Raw genomic sequence first — 22,150 nt, forward strand, 5'->3', positions numbered from 1 at the left:
CCTCTATCCTATATAATAAAAGGGTAATATGCAAACTGACCCTAACAGCAGAACGACTGGGAATGACTGGTCACTATGACACACACTGACCACCAGGGGGCAGACGCTCAATGCAGGAGCTGCCCCCTGGTGGTCAGTGCGCTCCCACAGGGGGAGCTCTGCTTGGCCACAAGCCAGGCTGACAGCTGCCAGTACAGCGGTGGTGGCGGGAGCCTCTCCCGCCTCCTCAGCAGCGCTAAGGATGTCTGACTGCAGCTTAGGCCTGCTCCCCGCTGGCAAGTGGACTTTCCCCGAGGGCTGCCGGGCTGCCAGAGGGATGTCTGACTGCCAGCTTGGGCCTGATCCCTCAGGGAGCGGGCCTAAGCCAGCAGGTGGACATCCTCCGAGGGGTCCCAGACTGCAAGAGGGCATAGGCCAGGCTGAGGGACCCCCCAAGTGCACAAATTTTTGTACACTGGGCCTCTAGTTGAGATATATTTTTGAAAGGAGGATAATTATCAAAGGATCAGTTTTTCTAGCTACCTAAAAAAGAATACATTTTGGCTACTGATTTAGTAATCATTTGAAAATTGTCCAAATTTTTGTTAAAAAATTTAAGGAGGCTCTATCTTAGTCTCCTCAGTCTGCTATATCAGACTAAGTGGTTTAAACACAGAAATGTATTTTCTCACCTTTTTGGAGACTGGGAAGTCCAAGACCAAGGTGCCAACTGATTAGGTTTCTGGTGAGCTCCTTCTTTCTGGCTTGCAGGATGACTGCTTTCTGGAGTTGTGCTCACAAGGCCTTTCCTCCTTGCATGTGTGAGGTGAGGGGAAGAGAGAGAGAGAGATCTTTTCTCTTTCTTCTCTTATAAAGCCACTAATCCTAAAGAATTAGGGCCGAACCCTTAATGACCTCACTTAACCTTAATTACCTCCCCTATCTCAAAATATAATTACATTGGGGGTTAGAGTTTCAAAATCTAAATTCAGTTCATAGTGAAGGCCAAGAAGACCTTTTTCTAAAAAAGTAAATTTAAATGTAAGTATATACAACTTAATTTTGAAGTTTTGGGGTTCCTACATCTGACTGTGCTTAAGAAAAAAATGTTATTTTCAGAGCAACAAAGTGGAGACAAGGTAGAATGGTCCCAAACAAACAACAACAAAAGAACTTGCTAATAGCTGTGACATTTTAGAAAAATTGCATGTCAGGTAATCCTTCATTAGCTGTAAGAAGGTTTATTTTCAAAGCTCTTATTTCTGCATGTTCTATTTTCTCCAGAGCCTGGCACTGTAATCCTATAGCAGGGAGTCAAAAGTTATAAATACAGAGCTCTTATAGTGCCTTCACATATTTGGTGATCTGTGGGAGGTAAAATTTGCAGAAGCTAAAGGTGTTAATATCTTGGGTTTTTCTTTTATTTGACTTTGGACAATTAAAGTGAAATTGATTGCTGAGAATTTTACATACCTTGAACTCAGGGCATTTTTGTGTGTGTGAATCTGAATAAAAGATTTTAAAATCAAGCAACATGCCAGGATCATAGACTTTTAGGGTTGAAATGGAACTTAGAAACAGTCTTGAGTAGCCCTAAGACCAGGAAAAAAGTCAGCTGGTTCATTTTATTACTGATGCACATTTTAAAAAATGTTTTTATTTATTTTCAGAGATAGGAAGGAAGAGGGAGAGAGAGATAGAAACATCAATGATGAAGGAGAATCATTGATCAGCTTTGTCCTACAGGTCCCCCACTGGGGATCAAAGCTGAAACCCAGGCATGTGCCCTGACCGGGAATCAAACCGTGATCTCCTGGTTCATGGGTGGATGCTCACCCACTGAGCCATCCAGCAGGGCTGCACATATTTTTTAAAATATATATATATTTCCATAGACAGAAAGACAAGGGATTTTTTTGTTTAATAATTGACATGAAACGAAAGGCAGAGTCATATAAAAATCTAAATTTTATTTCTGATAGTAGTATTTGACTATTCATCTCAATTTGTTAAACTTAGGGAAGTCATTTTAACCTTTTGATTATATATAAAATGGAGTGAATGCTTAATTATAGAAATAAAATATAATATTTTACACTTACTTACCAACACTAATAATTCAACTTTGGAATATTTTCCAAAGATTTTCTTCTTAGCTTTCTCTTCTCACTGCATTCTTGGCCTGAGTTACCATGGTTCCTTCTTGAGTTTCTTATCTACCTTAAACAAATAATTCTAGATCTGAATTTCTAGCTATGTTATTTTCCCTGAATTCCAGTTCATAGTGAAGGCCAAGCAGAGCTTTACCTGACCTTCATTTCATTCTACTTGCTATACATCTCTACCTGGATGCCCATCTAGCACTTAAAAGTCTATTTGGCTAGAAAGCACTCACCATGTTTTTTCCATTAAACTTATTCCTTTGACTGAATTTCCTATTCTTTTTCATAGAGTAATTGTCTTCACTGTTGCTTGTTCTTAGAGGCTCAGAGCTAACTTTGATTCCCATATCTTTTCCAGGCTTACAGCCACTTGCTGACTATGTCACATTATTACCATGTTATTCTTAAATCCAGATTCTTGAAGCCATGGCATGATATCTGCCTTCGGCCTTCATTCTGGAATAAGACTGTCATCCTTGTTGGGTAGCCCTAATCTGACCTCCCTGCTCTAGTTGCCTTCTATTTCAATTCAGTCTTTTAAAAACATGTTATCTTTTTTCATTATAAAGTGATAAATGGTCAGGGGAGAAAATGCTGAAAATAAAAAGAAAACAAAATGCCTATATTCTCAATATCCCAAAATAATCATTATTAACATTACGGTCTGTATTCTTCTAATTCTTTTTCTATGATGTGTGCATAATGTTTTTATTTAATGTCAGTTGACCCAGGAGTAGTCTAAAGGTTACAATTATTATGATAATCAGTAACCCCCAACCTCTTCTGCATTATTTGCTAAGTAGAAATTAGTTGATCATTAAGGTCCCTTTCCAGTTCTCAAATGAAGTGATAGATGATCACAATGGGCATATATAATTAGTGGCATAAAAAGCAACTATCATCTATTTTCATTTTCAAAGAGAAAGTACCATAAACAGAGTTTCTTATCTCAGATATCACTTAAATATTAGTGGCAGGCAGTAACAACAACTAACCCAAACAGTTCTGTTTCTTTCTATAGAGACAGTTCTCTTCAAGTCTTTTAGGGAGGTTGTATTATAGATAGAGGAGAGAAGCTCCTAGCCTAGTCTTGACTTTGAAAAAGTCATATCACCTATTTTTACTTCATTTTTCACTGATGTAAAATGAAGATTTTTGCCGAAACCGGTTTGGCTCAGTGGATAGAGCGTCGGCCTGTGGACTGGAAGGTCCCAGGTTCGATTCCGGTCAAGGGCATGTACCTGGGTTGCGGGCACATCCCCAGTAGGAGATGTGCAGGAGGCGGCTGATCGATGTTTCTCTCTCATCGATGTTTCTGACTCTCTATCTCTCTCCCTTCCTCTCTGTAAAAAATCAATAAAATATATTTTTTAAAAAAAATGAAGATTTTACCTGGCTGCAACTACCTTCTGGGAGCAAGATAATGAATGAAATCATGGGAATTTACACAGGCTAATTTACTGTGAAGCTTAAGTTTGAGACTCCCTCATTTACACCAGCCCCTTCTGAGGCCCTATACCTATTTTGTTTTGTTTTTAAATATGTGTTTATTGGTTTTGAGAGAGAGGTAGAGAGAGAGAGAAAAAACATGGATGTGAGAGGGAAACATTGATTGGTTTCCTCCCACAAGTTCCCCAATTGGAGATCAAACCTGCAACCTGGTTATGTGCCCTGACTGGGAATTGAATGGTGAACTTTCGGTGTACGGGATACTGCTCCAATCAATTGAGCCACCCGTTCAGCCTTATACCTATTTTTGTGTGGGAATTTGGTAAAAAAAATTTTCTTAAAGAGATCCCCAAAGTTGCTTACTCTTTCATCCTCATAAGAACTGAATCCACCACTATATATTCAAGTGTTATGAGTCCCTTCAGAGAAATGATGACATGGAAGTCCAATTTTATATTAAGTCAAATTTTTCTTGATCACTCTCTAAATTATGGGCAAAAATAGGAAAACTATTTGCTGCTCTGAAGTCTGATTTAGGCAACAAAGTTTTCAGAATAAAGTTTCCTGGGGTGAGAAATCAGAAGACCTGGATTTTAATGTGGGGTAACACTACTACATAGCTGTGATTTGATACTTAACTTTTTTGCTATTTAGTTTAATAAAAAAGTTGAAATGTCTAATCTTTAAAATTCTTTCACAGATGAAACATTATGATTCTTATTCCCTAATGCCAAAATATTGTGGATTTTTCAAACTAGTTGGCTCCAGATTTATTGTTGAAGTGTGATTACAACATTTTAAGGCAACTAAGATCTTCTGTGAATCCTTTTTCTTGAAAAATGCTGGGCAAAGGGAAATTATTTAAAATATCTACATTTATACTCCCCATCAAATGGTCTTTCTTATATGAAGTCATAATGACTGTGAAAAATAATTTACTTGATTATTATTGTTGGATGATTTCCCTTTCTTAGAATAAAGAATGAAGATTATTTCAGTTGCACATCTCTGATGAAATCTTCTACTATAAGCTAGCTGGATTGTTCAGTTGGCCTAAGGGCCTAAGACTTGAAATACTACATTCTTGGCAGAGTTCTAATTTCTCACTATAAATACAATAGGGGGTTGAGGGGACTGAGTTTCCAGGTGGTCAAGGAAGAGGGGAAAAAATAATTTCATGCATATTATTTCATCTTCAGTTAATTCTTAAAATGCTGTCCTCTTGGAAGGAAAAATGTTCTTTTTCATATTTTAAGGGAAGGGTAAATTGAAAGGTAATTTTTAGTATAAAATTGTGATGGAAAAAAGGGAAGAATATTTCAGCAGATTTTTATAGAGTATCTGTTATATAAAGATGCCATGGGCCAAGCAGTTCAACTCCTAGGTATTTAATTAAGAGAAAATGTGTGTTCACAAAAAAACTTGTACACAAGTGATTATAATAGCATCCTATCTAATAAAGAGGGAATATGCTAATTGACTCCCACGCTATCACAAAGATGGTGGCGCCCACAGCCAATAAAGAGGGAATATGCTAATTGACTGTCCTGCCCTCAAAGATGGCGGCGCACACAGCCAATAAGGAGGGAACATGCTAATTGCTGCCCCGCCCTCAAAGATGGCGGCACCCACATCCATAAGATGGCAGTGCCCAGTCCCCTCAGCCCCTCCGGGGCAGCAGGCTCGTGGCAATGCTGGGCCCGCCCCCAGGCGGGCCCAGCTGCTCTTCGCGCCTGCCTCCAGAGTCCCCCTGTCCCCTCAACCTCCTAGCCACTACTCAAGTGTCTAAAAATTACTTCAATAACATTGGTTTTAAATTGTTATATTCTTTGACACAACAACTGTCCTTCTAGAAATCCATTCCAAAGAAAGCCCTAAAACATAGATAGGTAATATGCACAAAGATCTTCAAAACAAAATAATTTTTAATAGTTCAACAAAGGGTAGACTGTGGCCTTGGCTTCATATTGTGGAGAGATGGTTATGAGTGAATTGTGACTCTTCCATCAGATATACATTGAGTAGTCATTAAATGATCTTTGTGAATAGTGTTTGATGATCTGGCAAAATGCTTATAATATAGTTAGATAAAAGAGATAGTCTAGCTCTAGCTGATTTGGCTCCTTGGATAGAGTGTCAGCCTGCAGACTGAAGGGTCCCAGGCTCTATTCTGGTCAAGGGCACGCACCTCAGTTGCAAGTTCCGCCCTGGCCCGGGCCCTCGTTGGGCGCGAGCAGGAGGCAACCAATTGTTGTGTTTATCTCTCACATCAATATTTCTCTCTGTCTTTCCCTCTTTCTTCCACTCTCTCTAAAAATCAATGGAAAAATATCCTCGGGTGAGGATTAAAAAACAAAAGAGAGAGGTAATCTATGAAATTATATCTATAAATGTGATCTCAGCTGTGTAACAAAATAAATATGAGCATGAAAAAATAAATATGTGCTTGGAGAAATGTATGCCAGATTGTTAATGGAGTTTGTCCTGGGTAGGATTATGGATTTTTTTTCATAGTATTATATATTTCCCAGATTTTCTACATTGGGCATGTACTTCTTTAATAGATAATAAAGAATAATCATTACTCCCAAAATGCAGGAGATTGGTTATAGGAGAGCCTAGAAAAGGGAAGATAGATGAGTCAATGTAAATCATCATGCCTATTGGAAAAGCAATTCAGAATATACGCCTTATTGACAGACAATCAGTAGCATCACTGTGTGCTGTCAGATTAGTCCTGTCTACGGGTAGCCTCTATTGAGTGTCCCTGGACTCAAACAAACCAGTGGAAGCCTCAATATAGATTCTGAAATCTAGTGACACATTTGTTTTCCTGGTATTGCTTGTGAAAGAGTAGCCTGTGACTCTGTTGTGAAATTTTTACCTTTTACATTTGTCATCCAAAACAGCTAAAGATAAAATTTTAACTTTGTAATGTTACATTTATAAATATTATAAATGACCATGTTATTGATTATTACTCCTTTAATTTGACCCTGCAATTATGTATTTTCTTCTTCTCTTTCTATAGGTGCACCATAAATACAAAAGACTGAAGTTACAAAAGGGGAAGAAAAGGTTGCTGCTAAAATGAATTTGAGCAATACAGTGTATTTTGTGCCATACACAAAAAGGTATTGTCCATATAGATCCATAACTTAGCTTTCTCCTATAAAATGGAAATAAGTGGTACATTCTGGTTTTTTTCTTTTTTAAAAAAATATATTTTTATTGATTTCAGAGAGGAAGGGAGAAGAAGAGAGAGATAGAAACATCAATGATGAGAGAGAATCATTGACCAGCTGCCTTCTGCAGGCCCCCTGCTGAGCATTGAGCCTGAAACCCAGGCTTGTGCCCTGACTGGGAATCTAACCATTACATCATGGTTCATAGGTCAACACTCAACCACTGAGCCACGCCATTCAGGCTTTTCTGTTTTTTTCTATAATTAATTTTTAGTATATTTCTAAGAAAAATATATTAAAAGGGAAAATATTAATAAAATTGGGATAAAATGTTCTTTTATAAAGTTTTTTAGTTTCAAGTTATTTCCTTATAAATTTTTATTATTCTCATTTATAGCTTACAATAGAGAATTATTTGGTTAAAAGAAATGAGCTCAAGTTGATTTCTATTATCAAATTATTTTCTGGAAATAAAATTTTTGTTGTAGTAATACACATAAGTAAAAAGAGGAAATTTAAAAATTACCTGAAATCCCAACTTCAAATAAAACATAAGCCTTCAAAGAAATCTAAACTTACAGGTTAAAGAAGCCATATTTCCCATCTTCACTGTGGCATCTCTCCTATGCTCTACTTATACCCTGCCTTTTACTAAAACAAAACAAACAGTAAAGAAATGGCCTCATGTAAATTCCCATTAGTATATTACTGGGTCAAACACTGTACTCATTCTATTCTTTCAGTTATGTGTCCTTATGCCCATACCAAAAAAAATGTATATTTTCTATTACTTCGCTAATTTGGTGGGTGAAATGAGATGTCTTATTATTTTAGTTTTTACTTCTTTAATTACTAGTGAAATTATATATGTTTCATTTAATTAATGGCTCCTGCTATTTCTTTTTTAAATTTAATGTTTATGTCCTTTGAGTGTGTGAGTGGGTGTATGTATATGTATGTGTTTACCTCCTTGATATCAAAAATAACTGGCAAATACTTTGTAAGAACCACTCCCATTCTATTTGCCTTTCATTTTTTAAATTGTATCTTTCTTTTTAAAACAACCTTATTGATTTTTTACATACAATAATTTAATATATTTCAAGAGCATACTAGTAATATGTTAAACACACTTATATGTAAATATAATAATTATAAATATATCATATTTAGTAATACATTTATCAATGCATTTAAGAACTCACCAATAGATTTATTAGTAATTCATTAATATCTTTCTCAATTATATTTATTGATCGCTTATTTCCCATTTATTCATATCTATTTCTACATTTATATACTAATAAATAAATATATATATGAAGCCATCATCATATTGAATATACATGTACATCATTCCCCAAAGCTTTCTTATGCCCCATTTTACTCCTTCCTTCTCTCTCTTCTATTCTCTTCTCACCCATCCTTATCCCTGGGCAACCATTGATGTGCTTTCTGTCATGTTAGGTTAATTTGTGTTTTCTAGAATTTTATATGAATGAAGCCATAAAGTATGTATTCTTTCTTTTTTATCTGGCTTCTTTCACTTAGCATAATTATTTTGAGATTCATCCATGTTGCAGCATGTATCAATATAGTTCATTTTATTGCTAAGTTACATTCCATTGTCTGCATTTACCACAGATTGTTTATCCATTCATCTGTTGATGGACATTTGGGTTGTTTCCAGTTTTGGCTATTAAAAATAAAGCTGCCATGAACATTTGTGTACAGTGCTTTGTTTGGACATATGTTTTCATTTTTCTTGGCTAAATACATAGGAATGGAATGGCTACATCAGATGGTAGATGTATGTTTAACTATTTAAGAAATTGCCAAACTGTTTTCCAAAGTGTTCATTCCATTTTTACATTTCCGCCAGCAATGAATGAGAGACCCAGTTACTTTACAATCTTGCCAATACATGGTATGCTTAGTCTTTTTAATGGTAGCCATTCTACTAGGTGTGTACAGTATTTCATTGGGGTTTTAATTTGTATCTTCCTGATGAATAGTATTAAGCATATTTTCTTTTGTTTATTTGCCATCCATATAACTTTTTTAGTGAAATGTCTATTCCAATTTTTTCCCATTTAAAAAATTGGGTTTTTCATTTTGTCAAGTTTTTTAATCTTGATGAAGTCTAATTTATCAATTTTTTTCTTTTATGGATAATGCTTTTCTTTGCCTAATCCAAGTTCACAAAGGGGAACAAAACATAAGATTTCCTTTAGGAAAAACAGAAAGATCTATGAACTAAATTTATGAGAACTAAAATGTATTTTAAACTTTTGAATATTTTTTGAATAAAGCTGAGTACTATGGATCACCATTTGCTGGAAATACATAGATCACTATGTCATAGTATAGACTAAATACTTGCTTCCTGACCATGGGGAAGTGGTTTCACCTTAGTCTTAGTTTGTTCCATAATATCAAAATAATAAAGTCTTACATTATGATTTGTTGTGGGGTTTAACGGAGATAATATATATTGTATTTAGTGTTGCCTGACACATAATAAGGCCTAATTAATGTTAGCTGTTATTATTAAAGTATTAATTAGACCAAAATGCTTTTTTAAAAACAGATTTATTGAGATATAATTTTTATATTATATAATTTACTCATTTAAAGTATATAAATCAATGGGTTTTAGTACATTAACAGTTGGACTACCATTACCACAGTTAATTTTAGGACATTTTCAACCACCCTTTAAAGTTATCCCCACAAACCCACCTTTCCCCCAGTCGTAGGCAACCAATTGCCTACTTTGTCTCTGTAGATTTACTTATTCTAGAAGTATTTTATAAATGAAATCATACAATATATGGCTTTTTTCACTTAGCATGTTTATTGGGTTTATCCATGTTGGAGCATGTATCAGTACATCATTTTTTTTAAAATTGTTTTATTGCTTAAAGTATTACAAAGAGTATTATATATGTCTCCTCTTTTTTTTCTTTTTTTTTTTCTCTCCCCTTGACATTCCCCATCGTTTGTTTTTATGGCTGAATAATACTCCATTGTATGGATAGACCACATTTTTTTACTCTTTCACCAAATGGACATTTGGGTTGTTTCCATCTTCTGGCTATAATGAATAATGTTGCTATAAATATCTATGCACAAATTTTTGTGTGGACATCTGTTTTCATTTCTCTTGGCTATATACCTAGGAGTAGGATTTCTGGATCAAATGGCAACTCTATGTTTAAATTTTTGATGAACTGCCTATCTGTTTCCCAAAATGGCTGCACTATTTTACATTCCCACCAGCAGTGTTAAGAGAGTTCCAATTTTTCCACATCCTTACCAGTTCTTATTATCTGACTTTTTAATAATGCCCATCCTAGTGGGTATGAAAAAATATCTCTTGTTTTAATTTTACTTTTCTAATGACTAGTGATGTGGAATGTTTTTTTCATGTGTTAATGGTCACTTGCATATCTTTGGAGAAATGTCTATTCAAATCTTTTGCCCATTTTTCTTTTGAGTTACTAGTCTTTATTATGGAGTTATAAGACCACAATGCTTTTTAATATCAATTTGTATTGCCACCAAACAAAATGTGTTAGAAATAAGGTAATGTCAAACTTAATTTTTCTACAGGTACTAAAAATTTACCCCCAAAATATTGTCAATGAGAGATAAAGCTGATTGGGATATCAAAAGCAAAACGTTTGCAAGTACTGGTCATCATGCCTAAAGGGGTGCCAAAGGACCCAGAGATTGCTGATCTGTTCTACAAAGATGATCCTGAAGAACTTTTTATTGGTTTGCATGAGATTGGACATGGAAGTTTTGGAGCAGTTTATTTTGTAAGTAGTGGAAAAGAATCATTTAGATATATCAGATTACGAAAGTTTGACTTCTACAGATTCTATTACTTGAAAAATACACTTGGCTTTAATGTCTATTCTACAAATTAAATGATATTTCCAGTAGAGGCAAATAGTCATTGCAGAAAAACCAGTCCAGAAATCTAGGCGTTATTCAAGTTAATGGTATCTATATCAACTGACTGCTGTCAAGGTAATATTAAAAAGTTATAAGCTTGAAGTTGAGCCCTATGCATTTCCACTGTATGCCACACTTTTTCCTGCCTTAGGACCTTTATATATGCTCCTACTTAGAAAATGCTGCACATTGTATCCCTGTCCCTCTTTAACTCTTGTTTGTCCTACAGATTTCAGATTAAGTGTTACATCCACAAGATAGCCTTTCCTGTTCAACCCTCCAGCACTAAATTAAGACTTTTTAAATGATCTCCTAACATCCTGTGCTTGTACAGTGGGGCCTTGACTTATGAGTGTCCCGACTAACGAGTTTTTTGAGATACCAGCTGTCTCTCGCCCGATTTTTTGCATTGAGTTGACAGAGTAATTTGAGTTAATGAGCTCCTTAACGAGCTCGGTCTCGGAACGAATTAAACTCGTAAGTCAAGGCTCCACTGTACTTTGTTGCATTTATCACAATTGTAATTAAATAATTGTGTGAGAGTTTTTGATTCATGTATATTCCTCCCACCTTTTAATGGTTATTTCATTATATAATTGTACCATATTTATTTAACTGGTTCTCTATTGATGGAGGTTCTATATGATGAAGCCAGTGTGGATGTTTTAGAAATATGACTTGTTTCTGTTTGAATGAATATATTTTATTAAACCCTAATTTTTTATAGTGTAATCTTTGCATGTATACAGAGAGGGATTAAGATAAACTGTTCTTTAAAGTGGGATGGAAATGTCTACCTAAACCTATCAGAAGTTGGACTATCTTTAAATTGTGATAATGAAGTGTGAAAATGTTATTTAAATTCTCTAGTCAAATATTTAAGAACCATCATTCATTCTTTTTGTTTTACTTTCTTCACTGTCTTAACACAGGCCACAAATGCTCACACCAATGAAGTGGTGGCAGTTAAGAAAATGTCTTATAGTGGGAAGCAGACACATGAGGTAAGTTAAAGACAGTTGAATACCTAAACTGACATAAGTAAGTTAATATGAAATTGATAGAAGAAACAAGTTCTTTAAATATTTTTAAAATATATTTTTATTGATTTCAGAGAGGAAGGGAGAGAGAAACATCAATGATGAGAATCATTGATCGGCTGCCTCCTGCATGCCCCCTATTGGGGATTGAGGGCACAATCCAGGCATGTGCCTTGACTGGGAATTGAACTGTGACCTCCTGGTTCATAGGTCAATGCTCAACCACTGAGCCACTCGAGCCAAGCATCTTTAAACATTTTTTATCACAATTCTTTTTTTTCCTTCCTTCTGGAGCATACACTAAACATTCCTAATATTCTAACGCAGTCAGCTATTTTGTGGAATAGATGGGTTAGTACAGTGGTCGGCAAACTCATTAGTCAGCAGAGCCAAATATCAACAGTACAATGATTAAAATTTCTTTTGAGAGCCAAATTTTTTAAACTTAAGCTATATAGGTAGGTACATTGTTTTTAACTTAATTAGGGTACTCCTAAGGCTTAGGAAGAGCCACACTCAAGGGGCCAAAGAGCCACATGTGGCTCGCGAGCTGCAGTTTGCCAATCACGGGGTTAGTACAATGGATTTAAATATGTATTTGGTGTTAGATTTACATTTACATGTATTCAAACTTAAAGAAGTAACATAAGATTAAGTGGCTTCTTCATTTATTAAAGATTTACTTTGTCCCTTTAAAAAATAAAAAGAAATGATGTATGTGTACTTGATAATAAAATACTATTTTAAGCTTTAGAATGATAATTTTTTTTTTCTTCAATAGAAATGGCAAGATATTCTTAAGGAAGTCAAATTTTTACGACAGTTGAAGCACCCTAATACCATTGAGTACAAAGGTTGTTACTTGAAAGAGCACACTGCTTGGGTAAGTCAAAAGACCTCTATTATTTATTTTTTTCTATTAATTTTTTTCTATTTTTTCTCTTATCTCTTTGATCTATAAAATTATCAGTCCCACTTGACTTTTGTTATTGGTCTTTCACATTTGTTAATGCCTTAGAATATGCCATATGCTATATATTCTGTAAGAATGATATCTAGCCTATGGGAAATTGCATTCTATAAACGCTCATAGAAGAAATGGTGAAAGTTAACATGATTTTATAATGACTTATTTATGAAAGTAAAGAGCAGGGCCTTCTATTCTCATTCTAAAATTTTTATCTTTGACATTTTTCATTCCCCACTCCAATTCCTGCATAGTTCAGAATTGTGCTTGGTATTGTAATGCCTAAGTTTTATCAAACAGGGCCAAGCAATAATTAAAATGAAACAATCTTTTGTTCCACTCTGTCTTCTTAGTGTATTTTTACATGATTGTGTTTCTGTTGGGCACTGTTCAGTACATAAAATGTTATACTTTGTACTTAATTCAGATTGCACATTCCAACTTCAAGTCTAATTTAACTATCATTTATTGAGTACTTACCAGCACTATGTCCTTTCCTGTACATGATCTCCACTTAGGGAATTGAATTTTTGTTCCCAGATAGACTGTCGAACAATATACTTAAACATTTCTGATCAAGTAACTCTTAAGATATCTAGAGCCATTGTTTCTGATCTGAGGAGAAATTAATCAGAGGCATCTCTTATGATCTGGAAATCAGTTCTCTGGCAATCTCAACTGTCTTGAAGGAGTCAAGAAAGGGATTTTGAGCAGATAGGATGAATGTTACAGTATCAAGTGTTCAATCTCATGAGTTCAGGTCTTCAGAAAAATCCTCTGAGCTCTTAGTTGAAGCCTATTTACTCTTAGATTACACAGAGTGCTAATAAGTTTGGTCACCGGGTCTCTGTCTCCAACAGATTTGATGTGTTAATTAGGAGAAGCTTTAGGAACTGAGCTGCTTGCTGGAGACATACCTACAAACAGCCACAGACTAATTTGACCATAAGGAAGAATTTGGGAAAGCTAAAGTATGGAGCCTCATTTTATGATCTGAGCATCATATAATTCTCCTGTGCTTGTGATTAAATTGTTTTTTTCTCCTGCTTAAAAGAAGAAGGAGAAAGAAATTAGAAAAGTATGGGTACAGCCCTAACTGGTTTGGCTCAGTGGATAGAGCATCGGCCTGCGGACTGAAAGGTCCCAGGTTCGATTCCAGTCAAGGGCATGTACCTTGGTTGTGGGCACATCCCCAGTAGGAGGTGTGCAGGAGGCAGCTGATCGATGTTTCTAACTCTCTATCCGGGGGGGGGATGTGGGAGGCGGCTGATTGATGTTTCTCTCCCATCAATGTTTCTGACTCTCTATCCCTCTCCCTTCCTCTCTGTAAAAAATCAATAAAATATATTAAAAAATAAGAAAAGTATGGGTACAATTGAGAAATGTTTCCATTAAAATTCATTAAAGAAAAAAGAATTTATTTGTCAATTATACCTTGATATAGCTGAAAAAATAGTGCATATAAAAGGCTACCCTTCGTTATAATAATCACTTATGTGGATTCTCATTTCACAATAAGAAATGAAATTAATGTTTATAATCTGCTTACTTTTAATGTTAAGCTGAAAACTATAATAACATTTCTAAACTTTAAACTTTTAAGTTCCTTATATTGTTCTAAATTATTCTAGCAATACAATAATTTATATATTCATATATTTAATATTATGCATAATTTAATGATTTAAGTATATAGATATATAACTTGATTATTATAGAGTATATTGTATATGACATATATCACTATATGTATTATGTACCTTGCATTGCATTGCTATTGGAATAATTTAGAAAAATGAGATAGACTGAATATATAATCTATAATAATAAAAGCATAATATGCTAATTAGACCAGACATTCTTCCCGACAACCTTCCAGACGAAGCTGTGGCAGCAGCGGCTGAGCCCCTTGCATGAAAAATGTTCTCCTAAGTTATTTTGATAACACAAGGTGCATGAAATATAGATATATGTTTTATACTAATTTTTGAATGAAAGGAACCAATATATTAATATTGGTTATGTCTAGGTAATTAAGGAAACTAATATTTTATAATGAGCATATGGCATTTTTTAGAACAACAAAATAATTTGTAGGAGTATGTGTGCTTGTGTGTGTATGTGGAGACTGGTCACTGAGCATTCACAGTTCTGACCTTGGCTACGAATCAGTAGTCTGGGACACCTGAAATATCGAAGATGGAAATAAAGAAAGTTTTCTAATTTTTGCTTGTAAAAGACCTCCCAAGATTGCAAATATCAATAATATTTTAATATTATTTTCAAATTATTTTAAGATATAACTTTAAATATCTCATATCTTGGGAATTTGAGCTAATGCAATGATACAGGCTACATCTTTAGATTGAATTCTAAATAATATTTCCTTTTTCTCTTTTTAAGTGAAGGTGGAAGTAAATGATCTTGTGCCATAGATGCAAATACTTAATATTTTCTTGCTTAACACTTTTAAATAAAATTATTGATTGATTTTAGGAGGGGAGATAGAGAAAGAGAAAGAAAGAGAGATCATAACAATGACTTGTTGTTCTGCTTATTTATATGTTCATTGGTTGATTCTTGTATGTGCCCTGACAGAGGATCAAATCTGGATGATGCTCTAACGAACTGAGCTATTGGCCAGAGCTGTTTAACACTTTTTAAATGTGAAAATAAGGAATTTATTACTTATTATTGGCTTATTTTATTTAACTTCTATTTCCTGGTATCGGTTTTACTGGCTCATGTATTTGGTTGCCAGTTTCCAAGTTATAAAATTTAATTTGGAGTATAACCCAAGCCACCTTAAATCCCTTTTTGAAACAAGATGATGTAGAATGTAGTAGAAAATAGGTAAGTTGGAGTATGGAGTCAGTATTTCCATACCCAGTCCCCTTAGAGTTTTAGACTAATTCCATTTCCAAGTAGGAGATAACAATAACAAATGATAAAAATTATAAAAACCAACTAGTGCCAGTTGACCAAAATTGAATCCAGGGTCAAATAGGCCAGGATATTTATTCGTCTAGTATTCTTAGGTCCTGGGTTGGTCGGTTGGTTTTAGCAGTTTCTTGTTCATTGTTCTGGTTATTGTTTTAATCTCTTACAGTTGGTGATGGAGTATTGCTTAGGCTCAGCCTCTGATTTGTTAGAAGGTAAGAATCAGAACAGTCCCCTCCTTTCTGTTTTACCTTGACCAGGATGTTATCTGCTCTTAAATTAAAGTCCAATTTGGGCAAACCACATGGATGTTGACTTAGACTTAAGGATTGTGTGCATAAGCTATGCAAACTTTGTAGTGCCACCAAAACTATCTGAGTAATGATTAGCAGTCCTCCTACTGTTTTTTTTTTTTGTGTGTGTGTGTGTGGTTTTTTTTTTTTAGTTCATAGTTCATCCTGGGAAGGTACTACTAAAATGTTTACTAATGGGATGAAGTATATGCAGCCAAAAACATTAAATTTATATTTATGTATGAAAGAGAGGTAGATGGAATTATATTAAATATTAATATTTAACCCTTGCAAATACCTTGACTGACCCAGTTCTCCGCAGATGCTGTTATAACCAGAGACTGTTAAAAATTTACATTAAAAAACTTTCTAATATCATCCTTAATCTCTGAATAGAAATTGCTTATTAGCTGCTTTCACAAATATTGAAAACCTATAGTTAGAGGAGTGAGATAGATGGCTTCGGGGAAGAGGAGAATAATGCAACCTAAAACAGTCTAGGGTTATAATGTGAGAAGAAACTAGTAAATTTGGGCCTGGCCAACTGACTTGCAACTGACAAATAAATTAATAATTCATTACCACAAATATCAGGCTTTGTTTTATTTTGTGTGAACAGGTTTGTTTGTTTTTATACTTCAGTTTTCTATTATCTGATTATTTATTGCTGTTCTATAGAAAATATATATCTTGTGTGTTTAGATGAATGTGTGCCCAATTTGTCATTTGAGGAAGTCTGTAATTCAGTTTGGTATAGTTGTATAAGATAAAAAGAGGCATGAAACTGATCATCTACTCCTGAATGTTTTTCCTTCCTCAGTTCACAAGAAACCACTTCAGGAAGTGGAGATCGCTGCCATTACTCATGGTGCCTTGCAGGGGCTAGCCTACCTGCATTCTCATGCATTGATTCATAGGTAAGATTAGAGACTAGTTACATTTTCATTTCAGCTATAGGACTGTCTGTTCAACGAACCTTGAAAATTAGTGCATGCTCCAATTTTTAGGGTGCCTAAGGATTTATGGGTAGCAAATAGACTGCCGCTGCTTCTGGATGTAAAGAGTAAAGTTGCCAGAATTTAGTTCCTCTCTCTTGATCTCTCCCATGTATCCACAAAGACTTACATTATCTCTGTTCTATAGGTAACTATTCTCCAGGCAGGGTGTTGCAGGGAAGAAGAGCTCAGCAACCTTTTGATACTATGTCAAAAAGAGAAAAAAATAAATGAGTCTTTCTTGCATATATTTATTTCCTAGCTCAGTTTCTTCTCCCCTTCCAGTTGCAAATAACAAATCTATCTTATATAAATACATGCTGTTTTATCACTTTAAAATGTTTTCTGTTTCTGTGATTCATATAGATATTTAGAATAGTATTTTATTGTCTTTATTTTGGCAGATAAAGAAACTGAGACTCATAAAGATTTAAATAACTTGCCCATGGTTTCACAGCATTTATATAATAAAGAGTAAAACTCAAATTTCCTAGCTCCTAATCCAAGGCTTTCCCCTACCTTATATTTTTTCTACTACAACCCCACTCTATTTCCCACCACTAACTTCTCCTAAACAAAGATGTTGTTTCTAATATTTTTCTTTCTCAGTAAAGAACTTCTAGTACAGTTACTTAAATGAATAGTGCAGAAGTAGTGGACTGTGAGTTATGTATAAAGTAACTGAGGTGGCTCAAAAACAAAAGAAAACACTGACATTTGCTAGGAAGAAATGAAACTATTAGGTCATAGGTTCCCCTTTTCTGTTTTAATCACATAAGACTAGCTATCACAAGATACTGGTACCAAAAAAGCAGAACCAAAATTCCTGCTGTGAATTTATAAAGACTAACTATGTATAATAAATATTGATTAAATAAATTGAACCATAATTTCTATGGATTTGACATTAAAATCCTATATAATAAAAGCCTAATATGCTAAGTGTCCACCATTTGTTCGACCATTCAACCAGTATGATGTGCACTGACCACCAGGGGGCAGATGCTCCAATCAATAGGCTAGCTTGCTGCTGGGATCTGGCCTATCAGTACTGGGCAAGGGGGGCTGGACACACCCTGGAGCCCTCCCAAAGTCCCTCCCTGGCCCCAATTGTGCACCGGTGGGTGTCTCTCCGTCTGGCCTATGCTCTCTTGCAATCCAGGACCCCTTGGGGGATGTTGAAGAACCGGTTTTGGCTCGTTCCCCGCAGGCCAGGCTGAGGGACCCCACCAGTGCACAAATCCATGCACCGGCCTCTAGTGTATGCATATATATCTCTAATTCCAAGATGTCATTAAGGAATGCCAACTTGTTTATGATTTTGTTTGTTCCTATTAATGCCACAGTTCAGCTTTTTATGCCTTTGTTATCTTAATCTGCACATTAATGTGTTAATTCTATATTATACTTTAACTTTTTTAATATGTAAAAGAAGTTGAAAGGACACGAAATTTTTAAAGAGTGCTCTTTATTTAATAATAAATGCTATCTATGTCTCATTTTATTATTTTGATTTAAGAGGCTAGCTAGTCAATGTTGTAATTGAAAATAATAGAGAAAACATTTTTTGTTGTTGTTGTAAGAAATAAATAATGCTTTTTTTTAGTTCTCTCTGCCAATTCCTAATGTCATCATGAGGAAAGAAACTGAATTTTCAAGGAAGATTTTTGGAAACGTTGTTTTGGAAGTATTTGAACCTTATCATTTTCAATTTGACATAAATTTACCTCATTCTCTCTGCTTTATCTTTTCACTGCCCATCAACTTACAATTCTTGGTTCATAGTACTCATTACACCTCATACCTTTTTAAAAGAAAATAAAGAATACATCCACATCTTATCATTCTAAATTATCATACTGAAAATGAGTTTTAAATTATATTTTAAAATCTTTTTGCTGCATAAAATATCTAATAGCTTTAGTAGTAACCACTTGCAATTCTTTGCAGTAATACAATAAATGCAATTTCCTAACCCCTAATCCTTGTTTGTTTTGATCTTTCAGGGTCTTCTTTTTACTGTACAGTGTTATTTTTAAAATAACACCTTCTATGTAACATGTACCCTCAACTGCCTTAGAGTTGCAGTTACAATTAAAGGCAGAGAGAAAGGGTCACAGGCAAGAAAGAAAAGGTATGTGTGTAGAGGAGGCTTATTGGTAGGTAGTCAATACAGAGTCATTGAAGGTTTGTTTAGGCTTCAAAAAATATCAAGTAATTCGGAAAAGGGGGGAAAAAGGCGGTTACAAATGGCGCCAATTTTCCCAGCACAAGGAATACTGTTGGTCACTGGATTTAGCAGCTAAGAATATGGTTTTGTAGTGTAGCAATTGAATAGGTTTCCTTGTCTGTCATAACTGCCTTTTTTCTCATTGCCTTCTCTTCCTCTGAAGAGAGCTCTACCTTTCAGTGTAATTACTATGACCTACCTATAAGTACACCCAGGAATCTGGGCCCCCTTACAACATGCAGTAATTACTAAGTCCCCTTTTAGCTATCTGAGCAAGGTTTTTTAAAATAAACTTTTTGTCTTATTAATTGCATGCTCTGACCTTATTCCATAATCAAAATTGAAAAGTAATTTTCTAACCTTCTTATTTTTTCCTACAGGGATATTAAAGCAGGAAATATTCTTCTAACAGAGCCAGGTCAGGTGAAACTAGCTGATTTTGGATCTGCTTCAATGGCTTCTCCTGCCAACTCCTTTGTGGGCACACCTTACTGGTATGTAGAATTAGAGAACATGACATAGTTTTAAAAATATGCATCCACGAACAAGGTTTTGCTTTGCTATTTTGACAGTGTCTCACCATGTCTCTTAAAATGAGATTTTATTACAGAAGGATAGAAAACTCATTAGCAAAAAGAAACACTCTGACTTAGTATAAAATTTCTGGTGACTTTAAATTGTTCAAATAAGGTTGATGTCACTGTGTGTAAACTGAGCAGGATTATCAACACACTGTCCAAGCTCAGGTTTTAGATTTCATTTAAAGTTTCTTTTCAACTTTTCTCTTGAGGCAGTCTCTAGGCAAGGAGGGTAGCTTCTTTAACCTCCTCTAGCCAGTGAGCATAAATACTGCCTTTCAGTGAAAGAAATCCAGGTTCTTCTGTTTGCTGAATTCTCTGATACTTTACCTAGCTTATCATTCTGACTTAGTTTTATCCCATTCTATTCAAGATTCCTTTCCTTCCTTTCATAGATGCATTGGAATTTTATTGTACCTTAGAGAATGACTTATATCCCTGGAAAATTGCTTACCTACCAAAATAATTAGCTATTTGAAATTTTTTTCAACATCATCGAATAGCATTTGCTAAGCAACTACTTACATACACTATTAAAGAACAAAGCATATTAAACTGATATGACCCCTGTCCTCCTAATGAAAGTCTATTATGGACAAACTAACATTCATAGCAGTTTGTTTGTTTGTTTGTTAGGTTGGTTGGTTTTAAGTTACAATATCTTTGGAAGATTTTTCATGTTGCTTAAAGTAATTTATTTGTTTAAGTGTTTCATACATATTAATCCTTTATTAATCTCTGAGGTAGCTATTAGAATTCTCTCCATTTTACAGATGAAGAAACTAATATACAGAAAGGTTAAGTAAACTTACTGAAAATCAAACTTAAAGGAAATAGTGGAACCAGGGTTTATTGAAAATAATGTATTATTTCATGTAAATCACTAAGTATATTATTTACATTTTGAATAGTGTTTTTTCCCAAATGATTTGTGTGAGGAAGTAATATCTTTATGAGATAAAGTTTTAGAACACCCTCAAAACAGTTATTTTATTGAATCACTTCATTAGGTAAATTTACAACATTATTTTTGGCAGGATGGCTCCAGAGGTGATCTTGGCTATGGACGAAGGACAGTATGATGGCAAAGTTGACATTTGGTCACTTGGGATCACCTGTATTGAATTGGGTAAGTAAAGACTTGCTTTCATTTTATTTTTTGAGACTCACTCCTTATTATGATTGTTAATTCATTCATCCAGCCATTGTTTAATGTGTTACTAGTACACGTGTGCCAGGCAGTGTGAATTCATTATATTTTTCCCCATGTTCTTGTATAACATCAAAAGATTGCTTTCTCTCTGGTACATTTTCAAGTTATTAATTTAAGTAAAACTTTGAGCAGATATGGCAGTGACCAATGTGGGAATCATGATAAGTATTACTATTTGAAAAATAGCCATTCTCCATACTATAAATGGTAATATATGTCTTTTCTTCATGTAATGTTTGTTATTCAATATACATTCCAACTTATTTAAGGGACATTTGCGAAAGTAAAAGTAGGCTTACCAATATCTGACTCTAAAAACTATATTTGACCCAACCCATAAAGAGAGCAACCCCTAGAGAAAACTTCATTTTAGAAGATACTGCCAGCTTTCTTAAACAAAAATATTTTTATTGATTTCAGAGAGGAAGGGAGAAGGAGAGAAACATCAATAATGAGAGAGAATCATTGATCGGTTGCCTCCTGCATGCCCCCCACTGAGGATTGAGCCCGCAATTTGGGCATGTGCCCTTGACCAAAATCAAACCCGGGACCCTTCAATCCGCAGGTCAACGCTCTATCCACTGAGCCAAACCAGCTAGGGCAATAACCGCCAACTTTAAAGTTGTTCCTCAAATAGTTGTAGTTATCTAAAATTAATTAAAATACCAAGTAATCTCTTGTTGTAAGCTTTAAATTTTAATATATCTTAAAGTTACCTTTATTCAGTTGTATACTGGTAAATTTAACCAGTGACTCTTGGAGGGTGAGGGAATATGAAAAGCTCTAATTTGTAGCATTTGCCAATTTTCATGGTGTAAATATTCCCACTATAGCCAATTTCAAGTTACCAGTTGATTCACTAAATGTGGAGTTGGGGAAAGGTATGCAGAGTTGACCTTCCAAAGCCAGTGTGAGTTGGCTCCAGCACAACTCTGCCTTTATCTAGATATTTGTATACATTTTATTTTATTTTTTTAATTACTAGCACTAGCCCGGTGCATGAAATTCATGCACATTAAAGGGAATTAATTAGAGGAACGTAATTTGGACTCACTATCTAATATCAATAATATGTGAGCGTGAGGCAGTCACATTTCTGAAATTCAATGGCATGAATTTTAGCTATTACTTTGCCAAATAAATGGAATTTACAGAT

At 34.7% G+C, this 22,150-nt stretch overlaps 1 protein-coding gene across 2 annotated transcripts in view; it reads left to right on the top strand.

The window, feature by feature from the left end:
* TAOK3 (TAO kinase 3) overlaps positions 1 to 22,150 on the top strand; it is a 142,227-nt gene that overhangs the window by 52,479 nt on the left and 67,598 nt on the right. Inside the window, exons 2-9 of one of the 2 annotated variants that reach the window (XM_005863779.2) lie at positions 6,622 to 6,724; positions 10,391 to 10,599; positions 11,671 to 11,742; positions 12,560 to 12,661; positions 15,855 to 15,900; positions 16,799 to 16,895; positions 19,584 to 19,697; positions 20,819 to 20,910. In XM_005863779.2, coding sequence (XP_005863841.1) covers positions 10,480 to 10,599; positions 11,671 to 11,742; positions 12,560 to 12,661; positions 15,855 to 15,900; positions 16,799 to 16,895; positions 19,584 to 19,697; positions 20,819 to 20,910 — 643 coding nt within the window. In that variant the 5' untranslated portion in view covers positions 6,622 to 6,724; positions 10,391 to 10,479. Of the gene's footprint in view, positions 1 to 6,621; positions 6,725 to 10,390; positions 10,600 to 11,670; positions 11,743 to 12,559; positions 12,662 to 15,854; positions 15,901 to 16,798; positions 16,896 to 19,583; positions 19,698 to 20,818; positions 20,911 to 22,150 lie in introns of those variants that run through there. The other variant, XM_014537693.1, reaches the window with a different exon arrangement.

The sequence above is a fragment of the Myotis brandtii genome, unplaced genomic scaffold (assembly GCF_000412655.1).
Source record: "Myotis brandtii unplaced genomic scaffold, ASM41265v1 scaffold181, whole genome shotgun sequence".
Lineage (NCBI taxonomy): Eukaryota > Metazoa > Chordata > Mammalia > Chiroptera > Vespertilionidae > Myotis > Myotis brandtii.